At 41.6% G+C, this 22,514-nt stretch overlaps 2 protein-coding genes across 2 annotated transcripts in view; both read right to left on the reverse strand.

Annotated features, from left to right (window-relative positions):
- The window catches only part of LOC140355774 (actin-1), an 87,697-nt gene that overhangs the window by 39,929 nt on the left and 25,254 nt on the right, over nt 1–22,514 (reverse strand). The window lies entirely within an intron of this gene.
- znf292b (zinc finger protein 292b) lies at nt 883–20,520 on the reverse strand. The gene is made up of 8 exons (XM_072440399.1): nt 20,315–20,520; nt 17,415–17,569; nt 17,242–17,317; nt 13,487–13,622; nt 12,539–12,741; nt 12,296–12,432; nt 10,041–10,182; nt 883–8,730 (listed from the first exon to the last, which is right to left on the reverse strand). The coding sequence occupies exons 1-8, from the start codon at nt 20,477–20,479 to the stop codon at nt 1,171–1,173; spliced, it is 8,574 nt and encodes a 2,857-aa protein (XP_072296500.1). The 5' UTR covers nt 20,480–20,520; the 3' UTR covers nt 883–1,170.

Consider the following 22,514-nt stretch of genomic DNA (forward strand, 5'->3'; position numbering starts at 1 on the left):
TCAAATATTGTGTCAACATATTTGTGTAAATGAGGCGAGCGTTGGCTCTTGTAAGCCAGGTAATAGTTACATACGTAGAGGTCATTACTATGAAATGTCACTTCTGCTGCCCATGTGAATCCAGGTAGGAAAACACTGGAAAGTTAATTATATTGAAGACTTTGCTTGAAATCTGTCACTCTTACTATTCAGTTGTTCATTTTTAGCTCATCTCTCTATAGCTTTAACTTGCTGCTCTTACAAGAAGAGCGCATTGGTTGTACAATAGTGACATCTAGTGGAGAAAGTGTGGTGCCAATCAAAAGCCTTGAGACTCCAGTTCCTTATGTTCAAAGAACAATTAGAATACAGGTGGTGAGCTCTGTGTCTGAATGTCCTCCCTGCTCTTCAGCTCGGCTAGAGGCTGAAGAAGTCGACTTGCAAGGCATTGATCAGCGATTTGAAGATATTTAAGTATTTTTCCACTGCATTTCATCTATTTTTTGTGTGTTCAAAGCATTATAATGTTTGTCAAATTACACATTTAACCTCTTCAAATAAATACAACTAAACCTTATTTTAAATGTTTTGTCACTCCGATTCAACGTCACAGCAAGTGTCCGATAGCCATAGATCGATTGTATAATTTGGTTTTGACGGCCTGAAATTTGGAAACCACTGGTGTAGGCCTACAATTTTGTGTGGTATTAAAAATGAAATATGCATTGTTTTATGTAACTATGAGTAAAGAATAGACTAAGGGACCATCTTAGTCATTAAAAACACTCAAGGTGGATGCATTTCACCCACCTTTGATATTTTGTTTCCCCAACAGAACAAGGGCCAAGGACCCTCTTTGCGACACATAAATGTAAGATATGAAGATAAACAAGCAGATGTATATTTAAAAAAAATATTTAATAAGAGTGAATCTGCTGGTGGCAGTAGGAGGCGTTTTAAAATATGTACACAACATTTTCAAATTACAATCTAATCACAATACTAGCGTACAAAGTCCACAATCAGTCCCACAGAGAATGTTGAGAGACATGTTTTCAGTTCATAAGTTAAACATGCTTACACTTTTCGATATATATATATTTAAAAATGTACATTTCATTGGAGTCATAAAACAGCTGTGTTCAGAACTATGTGGTGCAGTTGAATGTCCTGAGATACTGCCAAAAAATACTATTTTTTCTCCAATATAACCATAGGATGCATATCCTGCAATTGTTTTAACATAATCTCAGTCGCACCCAAAAATGTTTTATCCACAATTATTTTCACTTTGTCCAATGACTTCAGATTCTGACGGTTGCTGAATTTTACACAGGTTTCTTTGGTGTTCAGTTGGGATAATCTGACCCATGGGCCAATCAGCGGGATTTCACACGAGAGCGAAGGCTGGGGCTTGTTTGACTGTTCCAGGAACTTTAAAAAAGACATTTCAAATCCCATTGGTTTGAAGGCAGCCAAAGACATAGACTGGTCCAAGTCCTTCTCTGACAGGGGAACAGATGAATCCGAACACTCGTCCCGGCTCTCGCACGCTTTGGGCGGATGGGACATTTTTTTGCGCTTGATAATCTTTTCGACGATCCTTTTTGGCCTCCCGCGCTTGCGTTTCAGCACCACAGAGCCATCAGAACTCTCTTCATTGGACAGCCCGTCGAGCAGTGCCGCGTGGATGCCCGGGCTAGTTCTTTTGCGCAGAAAGGGCTTGGAATCGTCAAAGTCCGCGCCATTGAGACCGGTTAGCTCGGCTTCAGAATCGGACGACTGATCCGATTTGGAGTCATCACTTCGGACGGAACCGTTCTTCTGCCTGGGAAACTTTTTGCAGAAGATGTAGTGGCTTCTGTGCTGTTCCAGAAATTTTTCACTGAGTCCATGGACGGTGTAGTGCTTTAAGATACTCTTCTCAGAATTCATGACCGACTCGCATCCTTTTATCATGCAAGGATACTGTAACGGATACGATTTAGTACACATGGCAGATGCTTCCACATTCGATTTTAAAACAGGTTTTTCATATCTAGTCCAGTAGTTATTTATTTTCCGTGTTCTTTTTGCATTATTGTCTTTCGTTTGATTTCTCTCAATATTCTCTTTCCCGTTACTCGTTTTATTAAGTTGATACTCTTTTTTTGCGTTTTGTTTGACACCATCCTCTGGTTTTGGCAGATTTTTCTGTTTGAGTTGGTAAAAATCATTATGCTTTTTCATTAGATGCCGGAGCATGTTGGACTTGGTGGCATAGGCACGATCGCAACCTTCAATTTCACATTTGTACATGTTTTCCGGCTTGGACAGCTTGACATCTTTGTGCAGTTCTTTGACGTGTGCGATGTACTTCCAGAAGGCGGTGAAGGACACAGCGCACCCTTCGTGGCCACAAGCAAACCTCCCGAGCCTAATCACCGACAAGAGATCGCCCACTTTATCGATGCTGAACTCGTGCAGTCGAAGGTAGTGCTGCATGAGTTGCGGGACCTGCTGGAAAACGCGGGAACAGTCTTTGACCTGACATCGGAACTCTGAAACGGGTGGCTCCTCCTCTTCCTCCTCCTGCTGCTCCACATCTCCATCCGTATCCATCTGGTCCTGCTCCTTGTTGACCTCGAGTGCCGACAGAGCGGATTGGTGGACCGCTCGATAGTGGAGGATGAGATTGTGCTGGATGGCGAAAGCGGCCTCGCAGTCTTGGTGAACACAGCGGTAGGGCTTGTATTGACTTAGCACATCGCTCGACGTGGACTTTTTGTCGGTCTTCTTCATCAGATCGTTACATGGTTTCATTGCGGCCGGTCTGCTCAACTGTTTGTCAGGTGAGAGCGGTCCTTTGGCCGGAACATCTGTTTGGGGTAGATGAGCAACATTGGCTGCAGTTCTTTGAGGGTCCTTTGACGTGTTGGGCAAAGCCTGGATAACCGTTGTGCCCCCTGGATTACTGTGTGTCTGGTACAGTAATTCTTGATGAACAGGAGTTGGCAGACGTCTTTTCTTTGCACCACCATTCTGCATGGTGATCAGGCGGGTCATTGCGGCCCGGTCCTTTTTACGCTTCAAGTCCAACTCGTTGACTTCTTCAAATGACAGCTGGTGAGCAGATATGTAATGCGATTTAAGATTTGGGTTGCGTGTAAATTTTTTAGTACATCTCTGGCACTGAAATGGAGCATATTGTCCATAGGTTTTTTTGACTGCATTAACTTGTTCAAATGTGTAATTGTGGACTTTGTAGAGGTGTCTCCAATACGCCTCACTTGAAAATGTATTGTATGCACAATTGTCGGCCTCACAGGCAAAGATTTTGGGCATTGCTAAGGAGTCGTCTAGTGTCATTTCTGAGGATGTGCTGGAACCGTCTAAACCCATATTTACAGTGACAGGCTCAGGAACTGGTTCAGGAGAATCCTTGATCAGGTTCAGCTTTTCAAACGCAATCTTAAGTTCTGAAAAACACCACTGTTGACTTGGAGACAGCTGCTGGGGCTCATAGTCGACATCTTGACTGAGAGCTATGCTTGTCGAGCTCTGCGTGTCCTGCTCTGGATTCAACTTTTGTCTTAAGCATGTAAAGCTTTTGGTTTTCAAGAGTTCCTCTATTTCAGCTGGAGTGCCCGGGATGATGGCAGGGCATTCTACATTTGCACCCTTCGCATCCCATTTCATTTGACAATCCTCATTTTTAGAGCTCGACTCAGAACTACAGGACATTGGGCTTTGAGCTTCAGAATTATGGCAAACATTAGCCAAGTTGCTTCTGCGTTGAAAATCCCCAGCCAAGATTTGCTCCCGTAATTTCTTTTTTACATCTTGCTCATAACTACCCCGCTCTGGTTGTTTTATGTTGTTCGCGGTTGGACTTTTTTGATGTACAAATGGTGGAACGATGTTCCTCTCTGATGCTTGATCTTTTGAATGAAGCTCTTGTGGACTGCTGCTAGCCTGGACTGAGGCAGATTTGTTATTTTTGAGTGCTTGGGAAAGTAGTGGCGTTGGATATCTACTACCTGGTGGCCTTGATTGAGGACAATTAGGAATTTTAGATGAGTCAACGTCACGACCAGCAGCATCTATAAACTGTTTGACAGAGCTTCTCTGAAAAGCTGTGCCAGAAGAAATGCAAGGTTTTTGTAACTGAGGCATGTGTGATGGAGCAAACAGGTCTTCCATATTAGATGCTGTCATGATTTGCTTAAGAATGTCATTGCTTGTCTCCCCATTTAACTTTTCTTGGCATTTCTGAGGAGTGCAACCTTTTTGCTCCAACAATTTAAGTGATTTTGAAGAGTGGGGTCTGTTTTTGACGGTCTGACAAGGATTATTTGGAAAGTTTTGCTGACGATTAACAGCTTGGTCTGAATTAAGAAGGTCAAGAAATGATGCTGGGAGATCAGCGTTCAGTTCAAGCTCATTGTATGGTATACATGCCGTTCGCTTAGACAAATGGCCACCAAGAGATTTTGAACTACTAAATGCTCTGTAACATCGTGAACAAAACCATTTCCCATCTCTAACAATTGCTGGCCACCTGACCTTATTTCTTTTTTTAACCGGTTTGCAATTCGCTAGATCATTTTCTGGAGTACCTAGGTTTCCAGGTTGGCTGGAAGGATTTTGAACTGTATTAGTATATTTATTTGTGTTTTCTGTTGGCTCTCTCTGCATTGTGAAAGAACTGACGTCACAGTTCTCCTCTATTTTTATGTTAGCAGGTACCAGAGGTTTAGTACTCATTGGAAGGCTTGTTGCTGGAATATGTGTTGCAATGTTTGACTGTACGGGGCTAAAATGTGAACATTTAGTATGGATGGGTGCATTAGAATTGTCCATGACCTTGGGAAGTATTTGTGAAGGTTTAACAGTTGCAATCTGTGTCTTTTGAATTTGACGCGACATTTGGTGGCCTGTTTGGGAGAGGTTTGACTGCCCAAACGGCGGTGTGTAATGAGGCCGAGAACTACAATGCGCAATAGAGGTTGGCGTTATACTTCGGTTTGAACCCAGGAGACTGCCAGAAGGATCTTTAAGTGGGACTGGAGTATTGGCAGCTACCACCGACCTGTTTGTGGGCATTGGGGAAGGGTTACCAGATTGACCATGCTTAAGTTCAGAGGCCGGGGACCACAAGGACAGATTCTGCCCTTCAGTTTTTATTTGGACCTTAGGTAGAAGAGCAGTATTGGCGGCAGTTGGTCTGTAAAGATGTTGAGCGCTACTTTGCATGTCTTTTTGTGCATTTGTTAAGGAATTTACCAAAATGTTATTTGGATTTGCGGAAATAGAAGTGCGATTATTAGCCAGCATAGGCATACTGATAGGTGTCGATAACCTGGTCGGATGTAAATGGGCACTGTTGTTACTTAATTGTTGAGTTTGAGGGGTAGAAGACCATACTGTCCGAACGTCTTGGGTTTTAATCCGACTACAAGGCGGCAGGTGACTACTCGGAATAGAATTTGTTACAGTGATAGCTGGGTTAGATGCAGTGAACTCAGGTTGTCTGGGTAAATTTGTTATTGAAGTGCTAAAGTTTTGCACTTGCTCGTTTTTTGGGACATTTGGCAAGCTTTTTTGCATGTGTGAGCAAGTTTGTGGAGAGAAACTGTTTTTTAATTGAGCAACCACAATAGGATTTAAAACATTTTCCATTATCTGAGGGCCAGTCTGGTTTACAGTTACAGGTGGCTTGACAGCATTATAATTTGCAGCCATGTTTGTATAGGGAGTGGGCTGAATGATCTGTGGCCTCACCCTTTCTAAATTTTGATTGTCTTGTGTTTTGACAACCACAGGTTTTGGAACCAGTGGTGGACCATGAACGTATGTTACCCTAATTTCACTTCGTGGTATTTTACGTATTGCATACTTGTCTGGATGGGACGTTTTAATATGTTTGCTAACACTTTTGAAACAACTATAATTTCTTGTGCAGTTTTCAAAGGGACAATGATATCGCTCTCTCAAAACCGCCTCCATTCGAGCAAATTCTTGCTTTACAGATGGCGTGGCCACGCCTGGAGGAACGGCTGGCAACTTTACAGCTAAAGGGGCAGGAACGGGTTGGGTCGGTGGTAATGTTGGCCTAGCTGCAGTACAGAGAGGAACATCGCTGTAATTTACTATATCGTTATTTTTTACATTACTAGAGAAAGTATGTATTTGACTTTGTAACATTGATTTTTCCCGCAGCATTTTATTCAGAGTTGCCTCAAATGGCGATGCATGCTGCTTCTTATACTGGTGAGATGGGTTTAAAAGGTCAGGTAACTGGCTTTGAGAATCCTCTTTTCTACAACATCTATTTTCTGGCTGCAAATGTATTTGCACATTAACAATCTGATTTGCCTCACTGTGGAAACATTCTGTTTGTTCTGCTTTGATTTCATAACGATCCACAGTTTTGATTGGGGTTTGAGAAGCTTTCAGCAAATTTTCAAGGGTCTCTGGTTTGCCAACACTAACCGTTTCGGCTCTGCAATTCTCAGTTGAATTGTCTGCTTCTTTTAGTGGTTGGGGACCAGGAATTCTATGGGCCATATTAAATGAACTAGCCTGTGAGTGTTGTGGACCAGGAATTCTATGGGCCATATTATATGAACTAGCCTGTGAGGGTTGTGGAGCAGGAATACTATGGGCCATATTATATGAACTAGCCTGTGAGGGTTGTGGCTCAGGCATACTGGGGGCCATATTATATGAACTAGCCTGTGAGGGTTGTGGACCAGGCATACTGGGGGCCATATTATATGAACTAGCCTGTGAGGGTTGTGGACCAGGCATACTGGGGGCCATATTATATGAACTAGCCTGTGAGGGTTGTGGACCAGGCATACTGGGGGCCATATTATATGAACTAGCCTGTGAGGGTTGTGGACCAGGCATACTGGGGGCCATATTATATGAACTAGCCTGTGAGGGTTGTGGACCAGGCATACTGGGGGCCATATTATATGAACTAGCCTGTGAGGGTTGTGGACCAGGAATACTATGGGCCATATTAAATGAACTAGCCTGTGAGGGTTGTGGCTCAGGCATACTGGGGGCCATATTATATGAACTAGCCTGTGAGGGTTGTGGATCAGGCATACTGGGGGCCATATTATATGAACTAGCCTGTGAGGGTTGTGGACCAGGAATACTGGGGGCCGTATTATATGAACTAGCCTGTGAGGGTTGTGGACCAGGAATACTGGGGGCCATATTATATGAACTAGTCTGTGAGGGTTGGAGATGTGATTCTTTCAGTGGTGGTTGATCAGGAATACTAGGGGCCATATTAAATGAACTAGTCTGTGGGGGTTGGAGATGTTCATCGGGAGCAGAAACATCAGGCTCTTTTTTGACATGACATTTGGAGTGTAAATCCAGCTGTTGTTGCGTATGAAAAACCTTGCCGCAGTCAGCAGATTTACAAGTGAACGTTTTGTAATGCTTTGCCTCGTGATCATAGAGCTTAAATGCTTCGCTAAAAATCTTACCACAATTTGGAAACAAGCACCTCGCCTTGAATGAAGAATGTGTTTTTCGGTGCACGAGCAGCTCAGTGTTTGAGAGAAAGCTAGCCTTACAGTTGAGCTGAATACATATGTATGGTTTTGCGCCACAATGGACTTGTAAATGATCATTAAGATGGTTAACGTTGATAAAGTGGCGCCGACAATACTGACACACCACTTTCTTACTTTGCATTTCGAGGTAAGACTGGGCTTCCTCGTTCTCATTGTGGGATCTTACGTGGGCAAGGAGGTTTCTGTAGAACTTGAAGGTCTTTTTGCATGTTCCAACAGGACAAACATGATCCTCACCGCGGTCAACTAAGAGCTGAGCCTTAACAGTTTGAACGCACACAGTGTTTTGTCCCAGTGAACCACCACCTTCTGAAATGTCACTTTCAGTCTTGGCCATTATAGCAGCTATAACAGGGGCAGCGGTTTTAGGATTAGCAAGTTTCCTGTTGGTCTTCATTGCAGTTAGCCTATCCTTACATGACTGTTTGACATGTGAGGTGACATGAGGGACCAGCGTGTCTTTTGAGCTAAAGGACTGAGCACAAATGGGGCAACTGTACTCGCCTCTGCTGAAATGAGTTTGTGCATGACGGATAATTCTGTGGCCCAAGAACTCCTTGTCACAAAGCACACAGTACTGCATGTAGACCTGCCAGTTTCGGAACCTGGCAGAAATAAATCCCTTCTCTCGCAGCTTCTTCTGCTCTCTGTTTTTCTGTTTCCTGTCCATGTTGTCCGTTAGTTCATATGTGCCGCTGACAACTCGATCAGCGCTCTCCAAAAACCCATCATCAATGTACATTTCCTCCTCCTCTTCAGGATCATCCGTATCGTTCAGTGAGTCAATGGAAGAAACTATTGAAGCCTCCGGTCCCATACGAGCGAGGCAGTGGCGTTTTAGTGTTTTCCAATCCCAAAACTCCGGGTCAAAGGACCACTGCGTTTTGAAGACAAGAAGCAGCTCACAGCGCAGCGAATTGGGAACGGGCATTTTTTCCTCGTCCATTTTTTGATCTGGTTCGTTGTAAAGAGTCTCCACTGTGTAGTACGAGTCCACTGTTGGCTCCAGGAGGAACACTGTGAGCTGGCAGGCACGCTTCACCTCAAGATCGTTGGGAAGCAAACAAGCAATGGTTTTACAGACCGTGGCTGTAGTGTTTCCATCCTCTGACTGCATCCGGAGAGCCCTTATGCACATTTCAATGCACATTGGTAGACCACCCTCAGTGATCTGAAATCGAAAAGACACAATCTGTCAGTCTACAGTAAGGAAATGAGTATTTGAACACCCTGCGATTCCGACTTGAAAATTATGGAGCCGTCTGACATTTTCATCGTAGGTGCATTTCCCGTGAGACAAAAAAAAGTCCGGAAATCACATTGTATGGATTTTTAAATAATTGTTATTATATATAATTATATCGTTGTTATTGGAGCAAATGATAATGACCTGAAGCACACAGCCAGGAGAACCAAGGAGCAGTGTTGGGTAATTTTAAAAGTAAATCGTTATGTTAACTCGTTGCTGCCCTGGAAAACTAACGCATTACGTTACTGTGCAACAGTGTTATAAAAGTAATAATGAGTACTCTTGCATTACCAACATTCAACATTGTATAACCTATATCGTTTGCAGACAATCCCTTTGCGTTGTTCATTCACACACACCAAAACAGAGGTAAACCCTGACGTGAGTCCCTAATCGGTTTGGAACGTTCTCCTTCGAACACGAGGCTGCCATTATGGTTTAAGATAAGATAATCCTTTATTGTCCACACATGGGGAAATTTCATTGTTGCAACGCAGGTAGATACAGAGGTAGATACAGAGGAAAAGAACAGATCACTTATCGGAACTTTTATAACACTATTGAAGCAAAAACAAAACCTAACACAAGGGTTTGAGCCTGACGTCTTGGGTTTTCTACAAACACAGTAGCATAATCTTTAAAATATACAAAATAAACAAGCAAAGTAAATGTATTTATCTTTTATGTTGACGGATTACCTCAATACAATGGCATGCTTACTGCATGCCTTTCCTCAAGCAATGACAAACATCGCTTAAACAACATTTGTGGATTGGGTCAAGATTATCAAGGCATCTCCAGACCTAAATGCAATAGAAGCTTTGGAGGGAGCAGCTCAGCGACGGCACTCAAACCTGGCAGATCGAAAGAAGATCTGTGTAGAGGACTGGGCCAAAAGCCCTGCTGCAGTGTGTGTAAACCTGGTCAAGATCTCTAACTGTAAAACAAAGGCTTCTGTACCAAATATTCACATTGATTTTCTCAGGTGTTCAAATACTTATTTGCAGCAATAACATACAAATACATTACATACATACAAATTGGTCTCTCACAGTGAAAATGCATTAATGATGAAACTTTAAGACCCGTCCATCATTTCTAAGCGGGAGAACTTACAAAATTGCAGGGTGTTCAAATACTTCTTTCCTCACTATACAAGTTTTAAACAGTACAGTGTTACATTTGGGGAAAACACAAACCCATAAACTACAGTAGCAAGAAAAGTAACCAACCTCAGACTGGATGACTTTGATGAGGAACAAGATGTGATAAACAGTTTTGGACAGTGAAGACATCTGAGCGCATTTGTCGAGAAAAGCCTTTTCTGAGGGCTCAAGTCGCTTCAGAAGTTTGCTCCAGAACAAAGTCAGCTCCCTGTAAAATATATATTATGTACTATTATGTACTAGAAATTATTATTAGGCCCGAGCGCCACAAGCTGGCGAGAGGCCTATTAATCTCGTAAGGCCGTGCGAAGCACGGCTGCGAAAGTGCGCACGTAGTGCGCACGAAATCGAGCGCGAAGCGCTCGCCCACTTCCAAACACTCACTAACGCACTCCTCCACTCATGCACGCCCCGTGCATACTAATTAGTTGTAGGAAAATGGAACATTACCGTTGTAAACGGGCGAAGCCCGTGCAAAAGTTCGCACTAAACGAGCACTTTACATTGGCGCGGTCGTCATCCCCATATAAAGCACTCATTTGCGCTAAGTAGCTCACGAATACGTTCCCCATCTCTTGCATGTTCCGTGCATATAAGCATGTAATGCAAAAATTGAACATTATTACTGTATAGAGGGCCAAAAACACAAAGTGGGCGGAGCCCACTCAAAATTATCGAAAGTACCCGTCAGTGACCAGGGACCCACACCATGAGGTAGGAAAGCGCGAGCGCTTTCCGAAAATGTATAGTTTATGATATTTGAAAAATGGGAAACATTGTTTTCGCATCGGAATATTATTCTTTCTTTCTTTCTTTCTTTCTTCTTCTCGGGACCAACCCCCCTATTTTTCACCCAGTGAACATTGACGAAAAGTCACAAAAATTTGCACACCTCTAAAAATCGTGCCTCTCTACATTCTGGCTATTTCCCTTTTCTAAAATAAAAAAAATTGGCGCGTCAGCGCCACCAAATGTACCAAAAATGCATTGAGAGATGGGAAATGACCCAAAAAAAATCTGATCGTAGAATCATGAAATTTGGCGCAGAGGTAGATGGTGACAAGAGAAGTAAAAAATATTATTACGGCAATGCCGTCCGCCCAACCAAATGTCGGCCATATTGCTTCAAAAATGGCTAAACATGACTTCGGAGTTTTTCCAAACGTCGTACTTTTACGAACTCCTCCCAGGGCGTTGGCCCTAAAAAGCTGAAATTTGGTGAAAATGCTACTGAGGAGTGGGACATCAAAAGTTATCCAAATTACATTGATACCTCTCACGGTCTCTGAGCGGCGAAGCCGCAAACTGTAGCTAGAATTTCAGAAATCTCCCATATTTAAAATTTCTGCCGTTTGCGCAGATAAAGTCCGAATTGCGTCAAATTAGAATCAGTTGTTAAACTCTTTGCCCTAAACCTACTTGAAGTGAAATAAATTCATTTGGCGCCACAGCGCCCCCTACAGATTTTATATGGAGGTTAAATGTTTAGTTTTGCGAAATTATATGAAATTTGACACACAACTCAATTTTAGCATCCCCATCAAAAAAGTCAATGACTCATGTCATAATTGTTATGGCGTTGCCGTAACGATGACCGAAACCTTCATGTTATTCCAATGGGGAAATCGCCAGAACATGTTTACACTTTAGACTTTCACAAACTCCTCCCAGGGCGTCAGCCCTATTAACCTGAAATTTGGTGAGACTCATCTTCAAGACCATCAAAAGTTATCCACATTTTCATTCAAAGAGTCACGGTGTCTGTGCGGCAAAGCCGCACATTTTGCCAAGAATTCAAAATAAAATAGCTTTTTGATGTAAAACAAAGGGGAGAAGATGTGACAGCGTCACAGATTCAGCAGTAGGCGTAATAAAAGGACAATTGGGGCTCCTCTTGCGGCGTGGCGGCGGCGGCGTGGCGAGGGCCGATCATTGCCGCTTGCGGCTATATTTATTGTTATTATTATTAAATAAATAAATAAATAACGATGATAATGAATGATGTCTCTGGGTGGAGTCTGTATGTTCTCCCCGTGTTACCGTGGGTTCTCTCCAGGTTCTCCAGCTCCTCCCACCGTTCAAAGACATGCATGTGTGAGGCAAAATTAGTGACTCTAAATTGGCCCTAGTGAATGAATGTGAGCGTGAATGTCTGTAATGTCTATGTCTCTGTGTTGGCCCTGCGACAAGTTGGCCACTGTCCAGGGTGTACCCCGCCTAAGGCCCAAAGTCACTGGGATAGGCTCCAGTCACCCGCGACCCCGGAAGGGAACAAGCGGTAGAAAATGGATGGATGGATAAATAAACTATACAAAACTCACCAAGAACAGTAAGAATCTGTTTGCAAGAGCTGTCGGGTCAAGAAGGCAGAACATAATGTGAAGGCTGCTTTTTCATCACCATCAGACTCAAGGTTACAGATCATCTCCAGCGCATCCTGACAATCCACCTTATTAAGCTAGAGAAAACAAACACAAAATCCATGTGAACAAACATGATAAAAACAGAGATCTCAACAAAAACATAGCCCATTTGACCTGTAAAATATGTAACTGTGGCCTTGCCTCTTCCATGAGTTGATCCTGTTGTAAGTTAGTGCAGAGACAGACTAGGTACATCTGCTTGAAATGTGCCTTTCCATCACATGAAGCACTCTCGGAGCAGACCTTTGCCAGCCGTGCAGCTTTCTCCAGCTCCTGATCTTTAATCAGCTGTTTCACTCTCAACTCCAACAGGCTGGGTCCTTCCTCAACCAGCAACGTTTCAACTGAAAACAGAAGAATTTGTCGTTAATAATCAACTAAAATGAGGCTTGAAATGATTAAAGAGCTTTTAGCCATGAATTATTTTTATTCTCCTGCATTCAAGTTTTTATTTCTGAAAAAGGAGAGTGTGTCCGGCTGCCGCATTTCTCGGAAAAGATACATTGAGTTCTCATAAATGAAAACGCATCAATCAGGAATCTGCACAAAGGTTTAGGACTGGACTGTTGTGTGCACTGTCCAGTGTGAGGCAGCTCACAGACTCGTGTCTATGAGCTGTAGCCTTAAGAGAGTCTGGCTCCAGTCACAGGCCCGTAATGTTATAGTCTAAAACCACTGACGGAAAACAAGACCACTGAAAGTACCCCAGAAAACAGAAAATAGCATCCATTTTGGCCAAAATTCCCTGGGGGAAGACCCTTGAACAAAACCTACCTCGATGTTTGTTTTCCACCAGCTTTTTGTCTTCTTCACATCTAGAACTGTTTGCTTCTTAAGAAATTACTTTAAGATTTGTGGAGGCTAAACATATTTGATACATTTTAAAGCAGTGCATAAGTTCATTTTTAATGGTAGGACGCATGCCCCTCAACATTTCTGTTCCCACGGCTGCACACATTTGGCTTGAACTGTCTGGACAGAAGAAACTACACTATTATGGATAGTGACCATTTAGCTGATAAAAGCAGAATATGTCTTCTTTAATGTCAGAAATAAAAATAATCACAAAATCATAAGTATTTCACTCACTTTGTGTGGCCGTTAGTTCTTCTCCCGACAGAAGGTCTTGCAGTAAAGGGTTGGTCCAAACCCCCGTCTGCTGGCCCAGGGTCCATAGCATGGAGAGCTGGGAGATTCCATTCTCCTGGAGTTTGCCATGTGAAACCTGAACATTAACGGAACCTTAATTGTACCGTTTATGGTCAAATATCTTATGATTAACAACTAATATGTTTATTACATTATGAAACAGATGACTGGCATGTGTGTACTATTAAATCTCTACAGTGCAATTGAGCAAGGTAAATACCACAGACAGTGGTTACAATGTAAAACAGGCGTGTCTTTCAGACCTGCCAGCCCTGTTTTTTTGCATTTTTGTGGAGAGAACAATACAGTGTTTCACTTTAATGACCTGAATAAAACAATTTGATACAAAGAATTAAAAAACGAGGAGCGCCGTGTTGGAACAGCAAATGCAATTCAAGACATGTGGTAGCCATAAAGGCTTTTAATTTTATAGTTTCTATAAAAGATATAGAATGTAAGGATATTATTGTCTTTGGAAATATTCAACACATTCATTTAGCTAATTTCCCCCACCATATATTTGTGGCATACACTGCTTGTCCCATTGTCGCAGATTGAGAATGACTCTTGGATGAGAGTTGAAATGTTTTGTTTTCCTAAAACAGAATCCAGATGATACAACAGATTTTTTACAATGAACAGTCCTGGATGAATGAGGGATTACAGACTTGTTTCAAAGAATTTTGGGCAAAAAACCTTGAATCTAGATCGGGAATCGAAAAAAAAAAAGTCTCCACTTGGATTAAACTAAGCAAATACAGTCAATACGAGCCTCCTCCTGGATAACTGCTGAGGGTGATGATCTTTGGAACTGCAACACGGTATGTAAACCTGACTGAAGCAGTGAGTGACTTCTCATTTCTGAAACAACCATGTCGAAAGATAAATCCCGTGGTCATAGAAATTATGTCAGGGAGAGAAGGGTCCAAACATTCGCATCGAGCAGAGAAAACATCTAAGGAGAAGCAGAAACTAATCTACTACAGATCTGACCCCCATTTAGAGTGTTTGTGACGAGCTATAGAAGGCTTTGTGCAGTGGTCACTCTCTCATATCAAGACAAGGGAGAAAAATAAATAAATATTTTAATATTGCAGAAGCTTATTGAAACTATGCCACAGCAAATGTTTGCTGTGATCAAAGCTAAAGGAGGTCCTGAGAAATAGAGTGTGTGCCTCTTATTTTCTACAGGAGGAGTAGATGACACAAAACGCACAGGCCACAAATAAGGCTCAGAGTTGCACCGACTACACCAGGATTAGGAATCACAGGGTCCCTCACGATCAAAATCAATACACTGATCATGATACTATAATATCACAACACATGCGATAATTAATATATTGTTCATCATATTCTACAAAATATTGCTATTTTTTAACTAACCGTATACATTTGAGCAATCCTTTTCCTTGTCAAACCCCGACCTGCACTTGCTATGGAAAAGCGTTTAGTGCCGAGTCTGAGTCTGGTACATGCACAGTCAAGTCAAGTGGGAACTAATGGAAAACAAAGTTAAATTAACTGTAGAAACCGTTTCCAGTGGCTGGTACTTTTTTAGTTCCAATCTCCATTTGACGCTTGTTTTCATAGAGTAGGAACTAGTGACTGAGGTCACTCTTTGGGGACTTTACTTCCTGCACATTTTGGACAATGTACAACACTGCTTTTGTTGAGAAATACTTTCAATTAATTTTCAGACTTTAGAATCCAGAAGAGAAAGGACATGTACGCTGTAGCTACAAAAAGGACATTCTTAATTACTAAACTAGTCACTTAAATTGTAGAAGTGGTAACTGGTTTGAAGTGCTCCAAAAGGAGTAAGATGAAGGGAAAAAATACCCGTTTTCCAAACTCTTAATATGTAAATAATGTACAGTGGCTTGCAATAGAGTCCCTTTGTGTGTAATCTAATCTCAGTATAAATGCAGCTGTTCTATGAAGGCCACAGAAGTTTGTGAAGATAATGTTGAGGAGCAAACAGCATCATGAAGTCCAAGAAACAGTTGTGGGGAAGATTTCCCATCTCACAGAGCACTGTACAATCCATCAAGTGGAAAGAGTATGGCACAACTCCAAACCTACAAGGATATGGCCATGCACCAAAACTTGAAGCCCGAACAAGGAGAGCTCTGATGAGAGATGCAGCCAAGAGGCCCATGGTCACTCTGGAGGAGCTGCAGAGAGCGACAGCTCAGGTGGACAATCTGTCACAGGAGAATTACCGTAGTCATGGACCACACACGTCTGGCCTTTATGGAAGAGCGGCAAGAAGTGTTTGGCCTAAAAGCAAAACGCTCTGTGAGGTGTAAAACTAATATGACATGACTCTGAACACACTGTAAACATGGTGCTGCAGCATCATGCTGTAGAAGTGCTTTTCTTCAGCAGGGACACGGAAGCTGCTCAGATGGAAGATGGATGAAGCCAAATACAGAGCAATCATAAAAGAAAACCTTTTGGCAAAAGACTTTGAGACTAAAACAGTTTCACCTTCAGCAGGACAACAACCATTAACATAAAGCCAGAGCTACAATTAAATGGTTTAAAACAAAACATCTTCATGCGTTAGAACGGCTCAGTCAAAGTCCAGAACTAAATCCAATCCAGAATCTGTGGCAAGAGCTGAAAACTGCTGTTCACAAAAGGAGAATGAATGTAAAGAAGAATGGGCAAAAACATCAGTCTGTAGGTGAGCAAAGCTGGTCGAGACAAACCACAGAAGACTTGCAGCTGCAATTGTTGAGAAAGGTGAAGTATTGATTCAGGGAGACTGAATACTTGCACTTTTCGGTTTTAAAATGTAAAAGTAATCTGGAACCCATGTATTAGTTTCCCTTCATTCGCAATTGTTTGCCGCTTTGAGTTGCTCTTTCACAAAAAATGCTGGTAAAAATTATTTAAGATTGTGGTTGTAACATTAAACTTTTCAGGGGGCATGAATACTTTTGTAAGCCACTTGTATAAATGCACATTTTAAAGCCAGTTAGAGCCACTATAAGCCACTGTCACTGAGTGAAAGCGAGCAAGAGAACTGGGTGCTTTCTAAATAAGAACTGGAGGATCATACGGACGTAGTTCTGTGAAGGCAGTACCAGTATGAAAGTTATACACAGATCTGACAGAAAGAGAATAAAGCTATGGCAAATGGAGCTAATGGATGGGGCAGAAATGTGTTTTGACAGCTTTTGAGTACTTTTAGTACATCAAATGGCGCTGCCAAAAAGCTTAACTGCAAACAAACTGGCAGGTCTGTACTTTTAACTGAAACTTCCATAACATCTAGTTTCTCCACGAGTACTGCTGCCGATTGCATAGGAAAATATACAGAGCAACGCCTGGATGTTTGTTTAGTTATGGGTTATAGATTAACCTCTATTTTAACCATTTTCACCTCACTTCCATCCCTGTGTGTGTCTGGTCTGTAATCAAAGCTAGATAAAAGTAAATTGTAAACTGTTGTCAGTACAATAATTAAATTGAATAAAGTCGCTCTCACACATTTTTATTTGCCCAGTGTTTTCTTGTGTGATGTCATCGATTATAAACAGGAAGTGAAATTATAAACCTAAAACATTTGCTATTCTGTGATTTTTTTAAATAATATTTAGAGACATTCAAAATATATTCATCTTAATAGCATAGAGGCACGTTAAATATGAGGGTGACATTGGGTGGTATTTGCGCTTCATTACCTGAACACATGACCTGAAGTCATTCCATATGTCGTCTGGAAGCTCCTTTAGTGACAGCAATAGTTCCACAAAACTCCTATGAGTTAGAGAGAAAATGAGAGATGAACTTTCCAGGAAATATAAAACTCAAAGAAATCTGACTCAAAGTGTGGTAGAAAAGGGCTGACACTTACCGTGCTAACCTGTCCACCACGAGCGGCACGTTGTCACACTCCACTGACAGGTGAGCGGACGTCCCGGCAAAACTCTGCAGGGCAGCGGTGTACACTCGGACCACAGGTAAAGGCTCGTCCTCGATCCTCCAGCGGCCTGCATATTCCAGCAGGGCCTACAGATGACACAAAGGCATTAGGCTGTTGATTTCTCATAGTGTAACATGCCTATTCCTGTGAAAAATAAAAAAGCAACAAAACTTGACATATATTATTGATGTCAGGATAAACTTTCAAAACATGAAATAGATTAATATAACACCATAACCAAAAAAACACAAACAAACCGGGTCTGGCAGCAGCCGAGGGGCTTAATTTGGAGTGATAATTAACTTGACCATGTAGCCCAGGGGTGTCCAAACTGTGGCCCGGGGGCCAAATGCGGCTCTCAGACAAATCTTTGTTGGCCCTTAGGCTTCCTACGATGTTGTCTTAAACAACAAAAAGTAGTACTTTTTACTGTGAAATCGGAAAAAATCCAACATGTTTATGTTAAACCAATCTAATATAAATGTTCGAAGTCTTATTAAAAGGTGTGGAGGAATCAAAACTACGTCAAATACAACATTTCAAATGGTTCACTTCATTGTCGGGTTGTTTGTGGCCCTCTGCTCCTTATAAGTTTCAAAATGTGGCCCTCTGTGAAAAACTTTGAACATCCCTGTAGCCGTTGTAAATTAATACATTGTGTCCAGTGTAAAAGTATTTGACACAGGATGTGGCGGTGTGCAGGCGCATGGGGACATTTTTTTGGGTAAAATGTTTGCTTATTTTTTACTATTTATTTTCAAACATAAAACAAGGTCTAAGGACATCTCCCTGACATGTGCTGGTGTATGAATGGTTAAGTGTGAAGAGTTTGAAGAGCAATGGAGTTTTTCCAGCAAGATAAATTCTCATGATTTGTGCGAGTTCACAAACTCTTGAGAATGTATCTTGTTAAGACTCCCACTGATTCATTTGCAGTCCAGTGGTTTAACGGGCCAATCACATGGACAGATATTGGTTCCGCCCATCACAGAGCAGCATGGTGGTTTGGGCGGAAGTAAAAACAACACAAACCAAATCAAATATTGCGGAGCCTGTGAATGTTGACCAAGATATTGTCATGCATTTATCTTGTTTATATTGACGATGACCATATGTCAGACTATTTAGTTTTTCAAAAACCACTCCTCATTTGTGGATGAAAAGAGGACTGTGACACTGGATTTAAAACAATTTAGATTTATCTGCTTCTTCCGCTGTTGTGACGCTTCGACCAATCAGCGTGAAGTATTTTTTAACGTCCCGACGGCTTTCAGCGAGTCTTCCGAGGTTGTGAGACACTGATCAATCTGGCATGATCCAGGTTAGGTGGATTTATAAATGTAATACCGGGAATTAGGTTTATAATGAAGAGGACTCAAACGTGTTGCCATCTAACGGTCCTGTCAAATTAACATGATGTAGTAACACAATAATGTATTAGTACTTGGTGGTGCTGGTGTGGAGGATTTCACATATAAAGTGTTACTTTAAGCGAGTCATTGTACAAAACATATAAAGTCTTCAAGAGTAAAAGTCGTGTGTTAAAATTGCACATTTTGAAATTTCCAACATTCAATGTTGGCAATTTGCATTTCATATTTCAAAAGGAAAGTTATTTTTATAAAACATTTTGTTTTAATTTCATGCAAATTTATTGGAAATTGATTAAAAAAAACATGATTCGTTTGTACCGCCCGTCATGTTAATTATATGGTTATAAAAATGTACAGCTGCTGTAAAATACACCATAAGAAAATGTGAATTAAAAAATCTCAACTAATTTGACAGCTGTTTTTGGTTACTATTAGGCTAGAAATGTCTGGAAAACAACAATTCCATCACACCATTTACATTATTTATTTAACCATTTTTGTTACACTTTGAATGCATAGACAATCTAATTCTAGTGAAAATAATGTATTTATTTGATTAGGTAACCATTATCACCATTGTGGCCATTTAATTATGTAGAATATGTAGCGCTCCCTTCTCAAATCAATACATCAAATATATAAAAAATGAAACCAAAAACCTTTATTAATATGTGTACGTAAACATTATTTACAAATATATAATTTTCAACCTGTTTGAGGGTCAAATGGCAGCGGTTTGGTGGAATGACCAATCTGCAGTACCGGACCATGAGCGCAGAACCGAGGGGCCTTTGGTCTGATTGTGGGCCCCTCACGTGCACTGTTCTGCCATAATGAACACTGTGGATGCGTGCGTTCCATTTGGCACGTACACATGCGTGAAAGCAACGGGAAAATATGAAATACATCCCATTTGTGAGCCGCACACATGACATCGGGGCTTTTCCAGTCTAACTTTGGCCTTCAGGTCCAACATCAGAGACAATGCAAAGCCCCGACACGAAGAGACAATCCGAGAGTGATGGAGGCGTGGACGCGCTCACAGCTAAACACACGGAGTGTTCAGGGATAACGGGGTCTGCACACGGTGGTCTGCACACGGGCACTACGCACTACGGCCACACGGCCATCACCACTACTACAGACTGTGTACATTTACACACATATTTACACATGTATGGCAACGCAGAGTGGTGGATAGCAAGACGCTAAGACAGTTGAAAAGGCAGTTAGCAGATGAAAGCTAAGCTAAAACATTAGCTATCAACAACTCTGCAACTTATCCACGTATAAGCGCGTAGAGAATGACCAGAGAGCACCTCCGCTTTGTGTTATGCACAGCAGAGGAGCCCGTCGCCCTCCATCGGCCCTTCGTCGCCCTCCATCGGCCCCCACATCCCAGAGCTCGGGGCTCGGTGGAGCAGACGCGGAGCCTCGGCACTCGTCCACGGCACTCACCCGACAGAAGTCCTGGCAATACTTGAATGAAGACTGGACCCGGGAGTCTGTGCTCTCTGAGGCCGCAGTTTCCTGTAGTTCTTCTAAGCGCTGTTTGAGTTCTGTTATAACAACGTTTACATCGTCTTTAGGATCACGGTCCTTCTCGGCCTCCTCGTCCGCCATCTTCACACCCAACTACAGCGCGTAGCTCTCTGCGCACAATGCGCAGCCTCTGCGTAGTGACGTCAGCCACTGCTCCACGCACTCACGGGACCGAAACAGGGGCCAAAACAAAACAGGGGCCAAAGAAGGGCCCTTGCTGTGTGTGCTGCCCCCGTGCACTATGTAGTTTCAGTAAAAGTGTGTCTAAAGACTCTAAAGACCGCACTGAGCTGGTCACGTACAGGCTTGACTCTGTCGTGATGTTCTTCCCTTTGTTATCGTCAGATGAAGACATAAAGGACTAACTTGATCTGTTTTTGGATTGCACTTGTTAGAAAAAAATATGGCAACATGATGAGAATACTTTGAACGTGTATTTTAGTTACATAATTCTATCGTATTACATTATATTTTGTTACATTCTGTTTCTGTGTCCAATCAGAGTACTGCATTCTGAATACTTGAAGAGTAGTGTGAAAACGTGACATAGAATTAAAACTGCTTTTTGTTGTTGTATTGTTGTTGTTTTACAGTTTGTTCTACATTTATTTCTAATATAAGATAACCTTTATAACAAATTATAGAGGAAATATTGCGCATTCACTCTGTTTTCTGACATAATAATCATCATACACTTTAGAACTATGTACTTGGGGCTCAAAACTCCTGTCATGGACACTATGAACAGCTATAACAGATACCTTTGGAACGTACTTTGGCGTCAGGAAAAAAGTTAACCACAAAGAAATGGATAACAATAATATTTTTTTTCTTTCTTAAGAAATGGACACATTCAACCAACTTTGGACCAAATGGAACTTTTATTTTAAAATGAACATTTAAATTAAATGTGCCATGACACAGTTTTGAAATTCGAACACAGGTAGTGTTTGCTTTCTGTAGGTATTTTTCAAAGGTTTATATACCTATATTATGTTTAATGTCATTGTCAACCCTTTCACTTCCAGATGCGCACTTGTGGATGGATTCAACTTTGTACAGTAGATGGCAGTATTGTTTCTTATAAGAATGCCCTTCCTGTCACTTGAAGTCAAATAAACTATGTTTGTGCAAGAAATGTTTAATCTCTAAGATTGAGCTGGTTTTGGGGTGTGCTCTTATGCATGTAGAGACAAGAAAGCTATATTATTGTCAAGAATGCTTTTTATTTACAAAATAAATCCACCATACAGGAAGAAAGAAAAAAGAGCAGGCAATTATGGCTGCAAAGATTAGTCAGAACAATTCGACTTATCAAATATGAAATCATGTTTTGATCATTTTTATCTGGACTTTATAGACTCAAAGCCAAAAGACATTGTATAACAAAGACAGCTGCATTATTGAAAGGAAGGAAAATTATTTTCATCAATAATACTTTTTAACATTTACATAAAAAATCTAAACAATAGAAATCAATAAATAATAATTTGACTATGTCAGCTAATAAAAAAACAATTGCTTGAAAAAACAAACAAACAAACAAACAAACAAACAAAAAACATCCTTGAATGCACAGGCAATGATCACTTTCACATATAAGTAACTTTTCCCTTAAAAACAAAAAATAGTTTCCTTGTGAAAACAGTTTAGGCTTTTTCAAATTAATGCAAATCACTTCCACATTGAACTCAAAGAAAAATATTCAGATCTTTGCAGGTTCACTGTAGCTTTTCAACAGTAATATGACTTAATATGAGCTCTTTCCTTTCTGTGTCCTGGTCCGGCTGAGCAGCACATTAGTTTCTAACATTAACAGATTCTACCACGCTAAATTCCTTCATGAAATCTACCGGACTTAAGAGGGCTTTTGTCATAGGTCTGTTTAACATAAAGCTGTGTGCCATTGCTTTTGGATTGGGTCCTCAGAGCTCAGCAGCAGCCAGGCATTGGTCATGCTTTGTGGCCCCCGAACGGATGGTGATGGGCCTGTGCTCAGACTGTGTGCGACGGGGGGAGTCCATGGCTCTGCTTCCTGTCCGCCCTCTGGAGCCTTCGCCCCATGGTTTTGGAAGGACCGACGCTCCACATGAGGTCCAATGCGGGGCGGGCGTTT

Source organism: Eucyclogobius newberryi, unplaced genomic scaffold (assembly GCF_026437365.1).
Source record: "Eucyclogobius newberryi isolate DKJ021-1_F unplaced genomic scaffold, fEucNew1.0.hap1 SCAF_1, whole genome shotgun sequence".
Taxonomy (NCBI): domain Eukaryota; kingdom Metazoa; phylum Chordata; class Actinopteri; order Gobiiformes; family Gobiidae; genus Eucyclogobius; species Eucyclogobius newberryi.

Excerpts from the sequence above, each read along its gene's own strand:
- znf292b (XM_072440399.1), bottom strand. The coding sequence starts at position 20,479 with ATGGCGGACGAGGAGGCCGAGAAGGACCGTGATCCTAAAGACGATGTA. Across the intron at positions 17,318-17,414 it reads GTGGTGGACAGGTTAGCACG|GAGTTTTGTGGAACTATTGC; the intron begins GTAAGTGTCAGC and ends TCTAACTCATAG. Across the intron at positions 13,623-17,241 it reads ACTTCAGGTCATGTGTTCAG|GTTTCACATGGCAAACTCCA; the intron begins GTAATGAAGCGC and ends GTTAATGTTCAG.